At 55.8% G+C, this 12213-nt stretch overlaps 1 protein-coding gene across 1 annotated transcript; it reads left to right on the forward strand.

The window, feature by feature from the left end:
• Nucleotides 1-561: 561 nt before the first annotated feature.
• LOC137468099 (SUMO-activating enzyme subunit 1-like) lies at nt 562-12206 on the forward strand (the record flags this gene model as incomplete). The annotated part of the gene is given in 9 exon segments (XM_068179460.1): nt 562-728; nt 1617-1728; nt 3313-3486; nt 4065-4207; nt 4290-4389; nt 6867-6972; nt 10170-10276; nt 10278-10315; nt 12143-12206. Coding segments are annotated over 9 exon segments (945 nt in total), but the record flags the coding sequence as incomplete, so codon positions are not given.
• Nucleotides 12207-12213: the final 7 nt, after the last annotated feature.

The following is a 12213-nucleotide window of genomic DNA, read 5'->3' on the forward strand; positions in this document are numbered from 1 at the left end:
GGGAAAACCGTGGGATTCCCGCGAGCTCCTCCAAAACACTCCGAGTGTTCCCGAAGTTCTCCGACTCGTTCCGAAGACTTCCGAAGGTTGACGAAGGCGCGCTCGGAAGTCTCCCAACGAGGCTGACGGAGATTGACGAAGCCGATGGGGGATGGCGGGAGCGCCCGCAATGGGAGGAGGACGAGTCCATCTCAGCGAGGAAAAGGGGGGGGGGGGGGACACCAACGCGGGTTGTGCCACACGGCGCGCGGGAAGCCCCCCAAAACCCGGGACCGCGGCCTCGCGCCGTCCCACCGGGGCGTAAACGGCGGCAGAACAAAACCTCTGGCCGTTCTTTTGTCCTGAGGGGCCGCGGGTACCGGGAGCGGATTCGGCGCGTTCCCCCCCGCCGCCCGGCGGCATGTGGAGCGGCGCGGGGGTTTGCGCGGGCCGCCAGGGGGCGCCGCGAGCTGCGTGAGGGGCCCTGAGGGGTCCTGAGGGGTCCGGGGGTCCTGAGGGGCTTTGGGGGGGCTCTGATGGCCCGGGAGGAGCTGTGAGGTGCCGAGAGGGGATCGGAAGCTCAGAGGGGCTTATAGGGCTCGTGAGGGGCTGTGTGGGATCCTGAGAGGGGTCTCGGGGGCCGCCGTGATGGTGGAGAAGGACGAGTCCAGCCCCGGCGGCATCAGCGAGGAGGAGGCGGCTCAGTACGACCGGCAGATCCGGCTCTGGGGGCTCGAGGCCCAGAAACGGTCGGTGGGGCTGGGGGGGTTGTGGGGGGGTCTCTGTGTGGGCTTTGGGGGGGGCCCTACAGGAGGGGTAAGAGCCCTGTAGGAGTTACAGGAACCCTATAGGAGCGTTAAGAGGGCTCTCTAGGGGCTCTTGGGGGTCCCTGTAGGGGTCTGGGAGGTCCCTCTTGGGGTCTCAGAGTCCCTGTAGGGGTCTGGGGGTCCCTACGTGGCCTTGGGGGGTCCCCATGAGGGTTAGGGGTGGTTCTATGGGGGTCTGGGGGTCCCTATTTGGTCTTGAGGGGTCCCATTGAGGTAAGGTGTGGCTCTGTAGAGGTCTGAGGGTCCCTGTTTGGTTTTGGGGGGTCCCCAGAGGGGTTTGGGGTGGCTCTGTAGGGGTCAGGGGGTCCCTGTTTGGTTTTGGGGGGTCCCCAGAGGCGTTTGGGGTGGCTCTGTAGGGGTCTGAGGGTCCCTGTCTGGTTTTGGGGGGTCCCCAGAGGGGTTTGGGGTGGCTCTGTAGGGGTCAGGGGGTCTCCGTTTGGTTTTGGGGGGTCCTTAGTGGGGTTTGGGGTGGCTCTGTAGGGGTCAGGGGGTCCCTGCTTGGTTTTTGGGGGGTCCCCAGAGGGGTTTGGGGTGGCTCTGTAGGGGTCAGGGGGTCCCTGTTTGGTTTTGGGGGGTCCCCAGAGGGGTTTGGGGTGGCTCTGTAGAGGTCTGAGGGTCCCTGTTTGGTTTTGGGGGGTCCCCAGAGGGGTTTGGGGTGGCTCTGTAGGGGTCAGGGGGTCCCTGTTTGGTTTTGGGGGGTCCCCATGGGGTTTAGGGGTCACTCTATAGGGGTTTTGGGTTCCCACATTGCCATTCTTTAGGATTTATTTTGAGGATAAATCCTGATTTTTTCCCGGGATGCCCCCACAGGTTACGGGCGTCGCGGGTGCTGCTGGTGGGGCTGCGCGGGCTGGGGGCCGAGGTGGCCAAAAACCTCATCCTGGCGGGGGTCAGGGGCCTCACCCTGCTGGACCACCAACAGGTGAGGGGGGCACACACCTGGGGACACACCTGGGCACACACCTGGGCACACCATCACCTCCATCCTTGGGGTTTTCCCCCATAGTCTGCGAATTTCATCATTTCCATGCCTGGGTTTTTCTCCCGAAATTTGGGAATTTCATCATCTCCACCCTGTCACAAACATCCCCAAAACGTGGGGATTTGGTCTTCTTCATCCCTGGGGTTTTCCCCCAAAATGTGGGAATTCCATCCCCTCCATCCCTCAGGAGCACCCCCAAAACATGGGAATTTCATTGTCTCCATCCCTGGGCTTTTCCCCTCATAAACACCCCCAAAATGTGGGAATTCCATCCCCTGCATCCCCTGGAGCTGTGACCCCACTGTCCCCAGGTGTCCCCCGAGGACAGCCGGGCCCAGTTCCTGATCCCCAAAATGTGGGAATTCCATCTCCTCCATCCCCAGGTGTCCCCCGAGGACAGCCGGGCCCAGTTCCTGATCCCGGGGGGTCCCTGATCCCCAAAATGTGGGAATTCCCTCCCCAGGTGTCCCCCGAGGACAGCCGGGCCCAGTTCCTGATCCTGGGGGGTCCCTGATCCCCAAAATGTGGGAATTCCCTCCCCAGGTGTTCCCCAAGGACAGCTGGGCACAGTTCCTGATCCCAGGGGGTCCCTGCTCCCCCAAATGTGGGAATTCCCTCCCCAGGTGTCCCCCGAGGACGGCCAGGCCCAGTTCCTGCTCCCCAAAATGTGGGAATTCCACCCCCTCCATCCCCAGGTGTCCCCCGAGGACAGCCGGGCCCAGTTCCTGATCCTGGGGGGTCCCTGATCCCCAAAATGTGGGAATTCCATCTCCTCCATCCCCAGGTGTCCCCCGAGGACAGCCGGGCCCAGTTCCTGATCCCCAAAATGTGGGAATTCCCTCCCCAGGTGTCCCCCAAGGACAGCCGGGCCCAGTTCCTGATCCCAGGGGGTCCCTGCTCCCCCAAATGTGGGAATTCCCTCCCCAGGTGTCCCCCGAGGACGGCCAGGCCCAGTTCCTGCTCCCCAAAATGTGGGAATTCCACCCCCTCCATCCCCAGGTGTCCCCCGAGGACAGCCAGGCCCAGTTCCTCATCCCCAAAATGTGGGAATTCCTCCATCCCCAGGTGTCCCCCGAGGACAGCCGGGCGCAGTTCCTGATCCCCAAAATGTGGGAATTCCCTCCCCAGGTGTCCCCCGAGGACAGCCGGGCCCAGTTCCTGATCCCGGGGGGTCCCTGATCCCCAAAATGTGGGAATTCCCTCCCCAGGTGTCCCCCGAGGACAGCCGGGCCCAGTTCCTGATCCCGGGGGGTCCCTGATCCCCAAAATGTGGGAATTCCTCCATCCCCAGGTGTCCCCCGAGGACAGCCGGGCCCAGTTCCTGATCCCGGGGGGTCCCTGATCCCCAAAATGTGGGAATTCCCTCCCCAGGTGTCCCCCGAGGACAGCCGGGCCCAGTTCCTCATCCCCAAAATGTGGGAATTCCATCTCCTCCATCCCCAGGTGTCCCCCGAGGACAGCCGGGCGCAGTTCCTGATCCCGGGGGGGTCCCTGATCCCCAAAATGTGGGAATTCCCTCCCCAGGTGTCCCCCGAGGACAGCCGGGCGCAGTTCCTGATCCCGGGGGGGTCCCTGGGCCGGAACCGCGCCGAGGCCTCGCTGGAGCGGGCGCAGAGCCTCAACCCCATGGTGGAGGTCAAGGCCGACCCCGAGAGCGTGGAGAGCAAACCCCACGAGTTCTTCACCCAGTTCGACGCGGTACCTCAGGGGCTGCCCAAAATTTGGGGGTGTGGGGGGGTTGTCACGGGTTTGGGGGGTCTAGGGGGGATTGTCATGGGTTTGGGGGGAATTGTCATGGGTTTGGAGGTCATTCCTGGATTTGGGGGGATATTCACAGGTTTTGGGTGATTGTCCCATTTTTGGGCAGGACTATCCCATTCCAGACTGTGATTGTCCCATTTTGGGGTAGAATCCCCCCATTTTGGGGTAGAGTCCCCCCATTTTGGGGTGGAATCCCCCATTTTGGGGCAGAGTCCCCCCATTTTGGGGTTGAATCCCATTTTGGGGTGGAATCCCCCATTTTGGGGTGGAATCCCCCCATTTTGGGGTGGAGTCCCCCATTTTGGGGCAGAGTCCCTCCATTTTGGGGTTGAATCCCATTTTGGGGTGGAATCCCCCATTTTGGGGTAGAATCCCCCCAATTTGGGCTGCAATTCCCTTCTATCCCAGAAAAGAAAAACACCTAACCCCATCCCACTCCTCCCCCTGCCCCATTCAGCTTTTCCCCCATAAAACCTCCCAAAATCCAGGGCTGATACCCCAGATTTCCTCTCCAGGTGTGCCTCACCTGCTGCTCCAGGGAATCCATGGTGAGGATCAACCAGATATGCCACAAAAACGGCATCAAGTTCTTCGCCGGCGACGTTTTTGGCTACCACGGCTACATGTTCGCTGACCTGGGCGAGCACGAGTTCGTGGAGTGAGTTGTGGGGCAGACCCCCCCCGAAATCCCGGGATTTTGGGGTGTTCCTGGTGGAATTCCTGGGGTTTTCCATCCTCAGGGAGAAGCCCAAGGTGGCCAAGGTGAGCACGGGGGTGGAGGATGGACCCGAGGCCAAACGGGCCCGGCTGGAGCCGGCCGAGACCACCATGGTCAAAAAGGTCAGTGGGGACGTGACCCCAAAACCCCAAAATCCCTGGGATGGACCCCAAAATCCTGGCATAAAATCTGGGATAAACCCCCAAAATCCTGGGACGGACCCAAAAACCCAGGACAGATGTTCCAAAACACCTCTGCTGCTTCCTTCATTCCTTGGTGGCCCCAAGTCCCTTTGAGGTGGCCCTGACACCTTTGAGGTAGCCCCAAGTCCCTCTTAGGTGGCCCTGAGCCCTTTGAGGTGGTCTTGAGCCCTTTTAGATGGCCCCAAGTCCCTTTTAGGTGGCCCCAAGTCCCTTTTAGGTGGCCCCAAGTCCCTTTTAGAGTGGCCCTGATCCCTTTGAGGTAGCCCTGATCCCTTTTAGGTGGCCCCAGGTCCCTTTTAGGTGGCCCTGACCCCTTTGAGGTGGCCCCAGGTCCCTTTTTGGTGGCCCTGACCCCTTTTAGGGTGGCCCCAAGTCCCTTTTTGGTGGCCCTGACCCCTTTGAGGTGGCCCCAGGTCCCTTTTAGGTGGCCCTGACCCCTTTGAGGTGGCCCCAGGTCCCTTTTAGATGGCCCTGACCCCTCTCTGTCCTGTCCCAGCTGGAATTTCCTTCCCCCAGGATGTTGGGATGCCTTTGGGATTCCTTTGGGATGCCTTTGGGATTCCTGGGCTGCTGGGAATGTCCCCTGGGATGGGAACGTCCCCAGATGCCACCAGGAGCAGCTGCCGGATCCCGATCCCGTGGGAATTCCTGGGGATGCATTTCTGGGACTCCAGAGCCCACGGGATGGGGTTGGGCCGGGCTTTGTCCCTGAGGATTCCCCGATTCCTGAGCCCCTGAAATTGGGAGAATTCCCAAGTCCTGTTCCCCTGAAACTGGGAGAATTCCCAACTCCTGTTCCCCTAAAATGGGGAGAATTCCCAACTCCTGTTCCCCTGAAACTGGGAGAATTCCCAACTCCTGTTCCCCTGAAATGGGGAGAATTCCCAACTCCTGTTCCCCTGAAATTGGGAGAATTCCCAACTCCTGTTCCCCTGAAACTGGGAGAATTCCCAACTCCTGTTCCCCTGAAACGGGGAGAATTCCCAACTCCTGTTCCCCTAAAATGGGGAGAATTCCCAACTCCTGTTCCCCTGAAATTGGGAGAATTCCCAACTCCTGATATCCTGAAACTGGGACAATTCCCAACTCCTGTTCCCCTGAAATTGAGAGAATTCCCAATTCCTGATATCCTGAAACTGGGACAATTCCCCATTTCCTGAGCCTGTGGAGTTGGGAGAATTCCCAATTTTCTGTTCTCCTAAAATTCCCAGCTCCCTGCCTTGGGATCCCCAGGATCTTCTTCCCTTTCCTCCAAACCCAAAATCCCATTTTTCCCCCCAAAATCCCATCTCCTGGAATTCTTCCACCTTTAAGCGTTTCCATCTTTCCCCACACCCAAAATCCCCTTTTTTTGCCCCCAAATTTCATTTCCTGGAATTTTGCCAGCTGTGGGAATTTCCATCCTTTCCCCACACCCAAAATCCCCTTTTTTTGCCCCAAAACCCCATCTCCTGCAGTTCTGCTATCTCAGGGAATTTCCATTTCTCCCCACCCCCAAAATCCTCTTTTTTTGCCCCAAAACCCCATCTCCTGCAGTTCTTTCCAGCTCCAGGAGTTTCTATTTTTCCCCACCCCCAAAATCCCATTTTTTGCCCCAAAACCCCATCTCCTGGAGTTCTTTCCAGCTCCAGGAGTTTCTATTTTTCCCCACCCCCAAAATCCCATTTTTTGCCCCAAAACCCCATCTCCTGCAGTTCTGCCATCTCAGGGAATTTCCATTTTTCCCCACCCCCAAAATCCCATTTTTTGCCCCAAAACCCCATCTCCTGCAGTTCTGCTATCTCAGGGAATTTCCATTTCTCCCCACCCCCAAAATCCCATTTTTTTGCCCCAAAACCCCATCTCCTGCAGTTCTTTCCAGCTCCAGGAGTTTCCATTTCTCCCCACACCCAAAATCCCCTTTTTTTGCCCCAAAACCCCATCTCCTGCAGTTCTTTCCAGCTCCAGGAGTTTCCATTTTTCCCCACCCCCAAAATCCCCTTTTTTTGCCCCAAAACCCCATCTCCTGGAGTTCTTTCCAGCTGTAGGAGTTTCCATTTTCCCCACCCCCAAAATCCTCTTTTTTTGCCCCAAAACCCCATCTCCTGCAGTTCTGCCATCTCAGGGAATTTCCATTTTTCCCCACCCCCAAAATCCTCTTTTTTTGCCCCAAAACCCCATCTCCTGCAGTTCTGCCATCTCAGGGAATTTCCATTTTTCCCCACCCCCAAAATCCTCTTTTTTTGCCCCAAAACCCCATCTCCTGCAGTTCTGCCATCTCAGGGAATTTCCATTTTTCCCCACCCCCAAAATCCTCTTTTTTTGCCCCAAAACCCCATCTCCTGCAGTTCTTTCCAGCTCCAGGAGTTTCCATTTTTCCCCACCCCCAAAATCCCCTTTTTTTGCCCCAAACGCAGCGCCTGCAGTTCTGCCGGCTGCGCGAGGCCCTGGCCGTGGAGTGGCGCGGGGAGAAGGCGACGGCGGCGCTGAGGAGAACAGCCCCCGACTACTTCCTGCTCCAAGGTGAGTTCCCGGGGGTTTCCCTAAAAAAAAAATGTGTTTTGGGGAAAAAAATGCCATTTCTGGGGGAAAAAAAATCTCATTTTGGGAGAAAAAAATGCCATTTTTGGAGAAAAAATGCCATTTCTGGGGAAAAAAAATCTCATTTTTGGAGAAAAAATGCCATTTCTGGGGAAAAAAAATCTCATTTTTGGAGAAAAAATGCCATTTCTGGGGGAAAAAAAAAAAATCTCATTTTGGAGAAAAAATGCCATTTCTGGGGGGAAAATTCCAGTTTCTGGGGGAAAAAAAAAAAATCTAATTTCTGGGGGAAAAAATGCCATTTCTGGGGAAAAAAAAATCTCATTTTTGGAGAAAAAAATGCCATTTCTGGGGGGGAAAAATCCAGTTTCTGGGGAAAAAAAAATCTAATTTCTGGGGGAAAAAAATGCCATTTCTGGGGAAAAAAATCTCATTTTGGGAGAAAAAATGCCATTTTTGGAGAAAAAATGCCATTTCTGGGGGAAAAAAATGTCCATTCTGGGGGAAAAATCCCATTTCTGAGGAAAAAAAAAAAATCTCATTTTTGGAGAAAAAATCCCATTTCCGGGGAAAAAAAAATGCAATTTCTGGGGAAAAAAAAATTAATTTCTGGCGGAAAAAATCCAATTTCTGGGGAAAATAAAATCTAATTTCTGGGGGAAAAAATGCCATTTCTGGGGGGAGAAAATCCCATTTCTGGGGAAAAAGACCTTGTTTCTGGTGGAAAAAATCTTATTTCTGGGGAAAAAGTCTCATTTCTGGGAAAAAAATACCTTATTTCTAGGGGAAAAAAATTCCCATTTCTGGGGGAAAAAAATCCCATTTGTGGGAAAAAAGTTTTGTTTCTGGGAAAAAGAACAACTTCTGGGAAAAAATAATCCCATTTCTGGGGAAAAAATAATCCAACTTCTGGGAAAAAATAATCCCATTTCTGGGGAAAAAAAATAATCCAAATTCTGGGAAAAAATAATCCCATTTCTGGGGAAAAAATAATCCCATTTCTGGGAAAAAATAATCCAATTTCTGGGAAAAAATAATCCCATTTCTGGGGAAAAAATAATCCCATTTCTGGGAAAAAAATCCCATTTTTTGGAAAAAAGAAAACCCCATTCCTGGGAAAGGAAATCCCATTCCGGGGGAAAAGAATTCCCCTTCCTGCCTTGTCGTTAGGGCCTTAAATGGTTTTGTAATGGATTTGTCACCTCTGGGCGTGTCCTAGTGACCGTGACAGTGACAATGACGGTGACAGTGACAAGTGATGGTGACAATGACGGTGACAGTGACAATGACGGTGACAGTGACGGTGACAGTGACAGTGATGGTGACAATGATGGTGACAATGATGGTGACGGTGACAATGACGGTGACAGTGACAGTGACAGTGATGGTGACAGTGACAATGACAGTGACAATGACAGTGATGGTGACGGTGACAGTGACGGTGACGGCGACAGTGACGGTGACAGTGATGGTGACAATGACAGTGACAGTGATGGTGACAGTCACGGTGACAGTGATGGTGACAGTGACAATGACAATGACGGTGACAGTGATGGTGACGGTGACAATGACAGTGACAGTGACGGTGACAATGACAATGACGGTGACAATGACGGTGACGGTGACAATGACGGTGATGGTGACGGTGACAGTGACGGTGACAGTGATGGTGACAATGATGGTGACAGTGACGGTGACAATGACAATGACAATGATGGTGACAATGACGGTGACGGTGACAATGACAGTGATGGTGACAATGACGGTGACAGTGACGGTGACAGTGATAATGATGGTGACAATGACGGTGACAGTGACGGTGACAGTGACAACGAGGGTGACAGTGACAATGACGGTGACGGTGACAATGACAATGTCCCCAGTTCTGTTGCAGTTCAGGAGCGAGGCTGGCCGTGACCCGTGTCCCTGAGGTGACAGTGACGGTGACAATGACGGTGACAATGACGGTGATGGTGACAATGACAATGTCCCCAGTTCTGTTGCAGTTCAGGAGCGAGGCTGGCCGTGACCCGTGTCCCTGAGGTGACAGTGACGGTGACAGTGACGGTGATGGTGACAATGACAATGTCCCCAGTTCTGTTGCAGTTCAGGAGCGAGGCTGGCCGTGACCTGTGTCCCCGAGGTGACGGTGACGGTGACAATGACGGTGACAATGACGGTGACAATGACGGTGACAATGACGGTGACGGTGACAGTGACAATGACGGTGACAATGACAATGTCCCCAGTTCTGTTGGCAGTTCAGGAGCGAGGCTGGCCGTGACCCGTGTCCCCGCAGTGTCCCCGAGGTGACGGTGACAGTGACAGTGACGGTGACAATGACAATGTCCCCCAGTTCTGTTGCAGTTCAGGAGCGAGGCTGGCCGTGACCCGTGTCCCCGAGGTGACAGTGACAGTGACGGTGACAGTGACAATGTCCCCAGTTCTGTTGCAGTTCAGGAGCGAGGCTGGCCGTGACCCGTGTCCCTGAGGTGACGGTGACAGTGACAATGACAGTGACAATGACGGTGACAGTGACAATGTCCCCAGTTTTGTTGCAGTTCAGGAACGAGGCTGGCCGGTGACCTGTGTCCCCAAGGTGACGGTGACAGTGACAATGACGGTGACGGTGACAATGATGGTGACAGTGACAATGACGGTGACAGTGACGGTGACAATGACAATGTCCCCAGTTCTGTTGCAGTTCAGGAGCGAGGCTGGCCGTGACCGTGTCCCCGCAGTGTCCCCGAGGTGACGGTGACAATGACGGTGACAATGACAATGTCCCCAGTTCTGTTGCAGTTCAGGAGCGAGGCTGGCCGTGACCCGTGTCCCTGAGGTGACAGTGACGGTGACGGTGACAGTGACAATGACGGTGACGGTGACAATGACAATGTCCCCAGTTCTGTTGCAGTTCAGGAGCGAGGCTGGCCGTGACCCGTGTCCCCGCAGTGTCCCCAAGGTGACGGTGACAATGACGGTGACGGTGACAATGACGGTGACAATGATGGTGACAATGACAATGTCCCCAGTTCTGTTGCAGTTCAGGAGCGAGGCTGGCCGTGACCCGTGTCCCCGCAGCGTCCCTGAGGTGACGGTGATGGTGACAATGACGGTGACGGTGACAGTGACGGTGACAATGACGGTGACAGTGACGGTGACAATGACAATGTCCCCAGTTCTGTTGCAGTTCAGGAGCGAGGCTGGCCGTGACCCGTGTCCCCGCAGCGTCCCCGAGGACTCGCAGCGCCTCCTGCGGCTGCGCCGGGAAGTGCTGGAGGCGCTGGGGGGTGGGGCCGCAGCTGCTGCCGGAGCAATTCCACAGGTGAGGGGACACGGGAGGGGACACCTGGACAGGGGAGGGGACACGGGACAGGGGAGGGGACACCGGGACAGGGGAGGGGACACGGGACAGGGGAGGGGGACACTGGGACAGGGGACACTTCCACAGGGGAGGGGACAGGGGAGGGGACACTTCCACAGGTGAGGGGACACGGGAGGGGACACCTGGACAGGGGAGGGGACACCGGGACAGGGGAGGGGACACAGGAGGGGACACTTCCACACGGGAGGGGACAGGGGAGGGGTCAGGGGAGGGGACACCTGGACAGGTGAGGGGACACGGGACAGGGGACACTTCCACAGGGGAGGGGACAGGTGAGGGGACACTTCCACAGGTGAGGGGACACGGGAGGGGACACCTGGACAGGTGAGGGGACGACGGGGACAGGGAGGGGACACCGGGACAGGGGACACTTCCACAGGGGAGGGGACACCTGGACAGGTGAGGGGACACCGGGGACAGGGGACACTTCCACAGGTGAGGGGACACGTCCACAGGGGAGGGGACACCAGGACAGGGGACACTTACACAGGGGAGGGGACAGGGAGGAGGGGACACCAGGACACCTGGACAGGGGAGGGGACACTTGCACAGGGGAGGGGACACCTGGACACCTGGATGGGGAGGGGGCACCTGGACAGGGGAGGGGACAGGGGAGGGGACACTTCCACAGGTGAGGGGACAGGGGAGGGGACACTTCCACAGGTGAGGGGACACGGGAGGGGACACCTGGACAGGGGAGGGGACACCGGGACAGGGGAGGGGACAGGGGAGGGGACACTTCCACAGGGGAGGGGACACCTGGACAGGGGAGGGGACACCGGGACAGGGGAGGGGACACCGGGACAGGGGAGGGGACAGGTGAGGGGACACTTCCACAGGGGAGGGGACACCGGGACACCTCGATGGGGAGGGGACACCTGGACAGAGGACACCTGGACAGGTGAGGGGGACAGGGGAGGGGGACAACCGGGACATGGGAGGGGACACTTGCACAGCTTTTAAGAAGCTTTTTTTGGGGCTCAAAGCTCGGGGTTTTTCAGGAGGATTTTTGGGGTCAAACCTTGGGATTTTGAGAAAATTTCTTGGGGTGAAACCTCAGGGTTTTAGGAACCTTTTTTTGGGATGAAACTTTGGGGTTTTTAGCAGGGTTTTGGGGGTGGAACCTGGGGATTTAAGGAACTTTTTGGGGGTGAAATTTGGGGTTTTAAGAAGATTTTTAAAAATTAAACTCTGAGGTTTTCAGAAGCTTTTTTGGGGTGAAACTTCAGGATTTTCTCCAGTCCTCTTAGGGCAGAACCTTTGGGGTTTTTAGGGCACCCACCCCCATTTTTTGGGGTGAAATCTTGGGGTCTTAAGAAACTTTTTTGGGGTGAAACTTCAGAGTTTTAAAAATCTTCTTTGGGATGTAACCTCAGGGTTTTGAGAACCTTTTTTGGGGTGAAACCTCAGGGTTTTGAGAACCTTTTTTGGGGTGAAACCTCAGGGTTTTGAGAACCTTTTTTGGGGGTGAAACCTGGGGGTTTTAAGGAACTTTTTGGGGGTGAAACCTGGGGGTTTTAAGGAACTTTTTTGGGGTGAAACCTGGGGGTTTTAAGGAACTTTTTTTGGGGTGAAACCTGGGGGTTTCAAGCAGCTTTTTTTGGCTTTTAAGCAGCTTTTTTTGGGATTAAACTTCAGTGTTTCCTCCCAATCCTCTTAGGGCTGAACCCTCGGGATTTTTAGGGCACCCCCCCAAATTTTCGGGGTGAAACCCCCCGATTTGGGGATTTCCCTGCCCAATTTTCCCCTTTTTTCTTCCCCTCTCAGCTTCTGCTTCTCGGAGATGGCCCCGGTGTGCGCCGTGGTCGGGGGGGTGCTGGGCCAGGAGGTGGTCAAGG

The sequence above is a fragment of the Anomalospiza imberbis genome, unplaced genomic scaffold (assembly GCF_031753505.1).
Source record: "Anomalospiza imberbis isolate Cuckoo-Finch-1a 21T00152 unplaced genomic scaffold, ASM3175350v1 scaffold_994, whole genome shotgun sequence".
In the NCBI taxonomy this organism is placed as follows: domain Eukaryota; kingdom Metazoa; phylum Chordata; class Aves; order Passeriformes; family Viduidae; genus Anomalospiza; species Anomalospiza imberbis.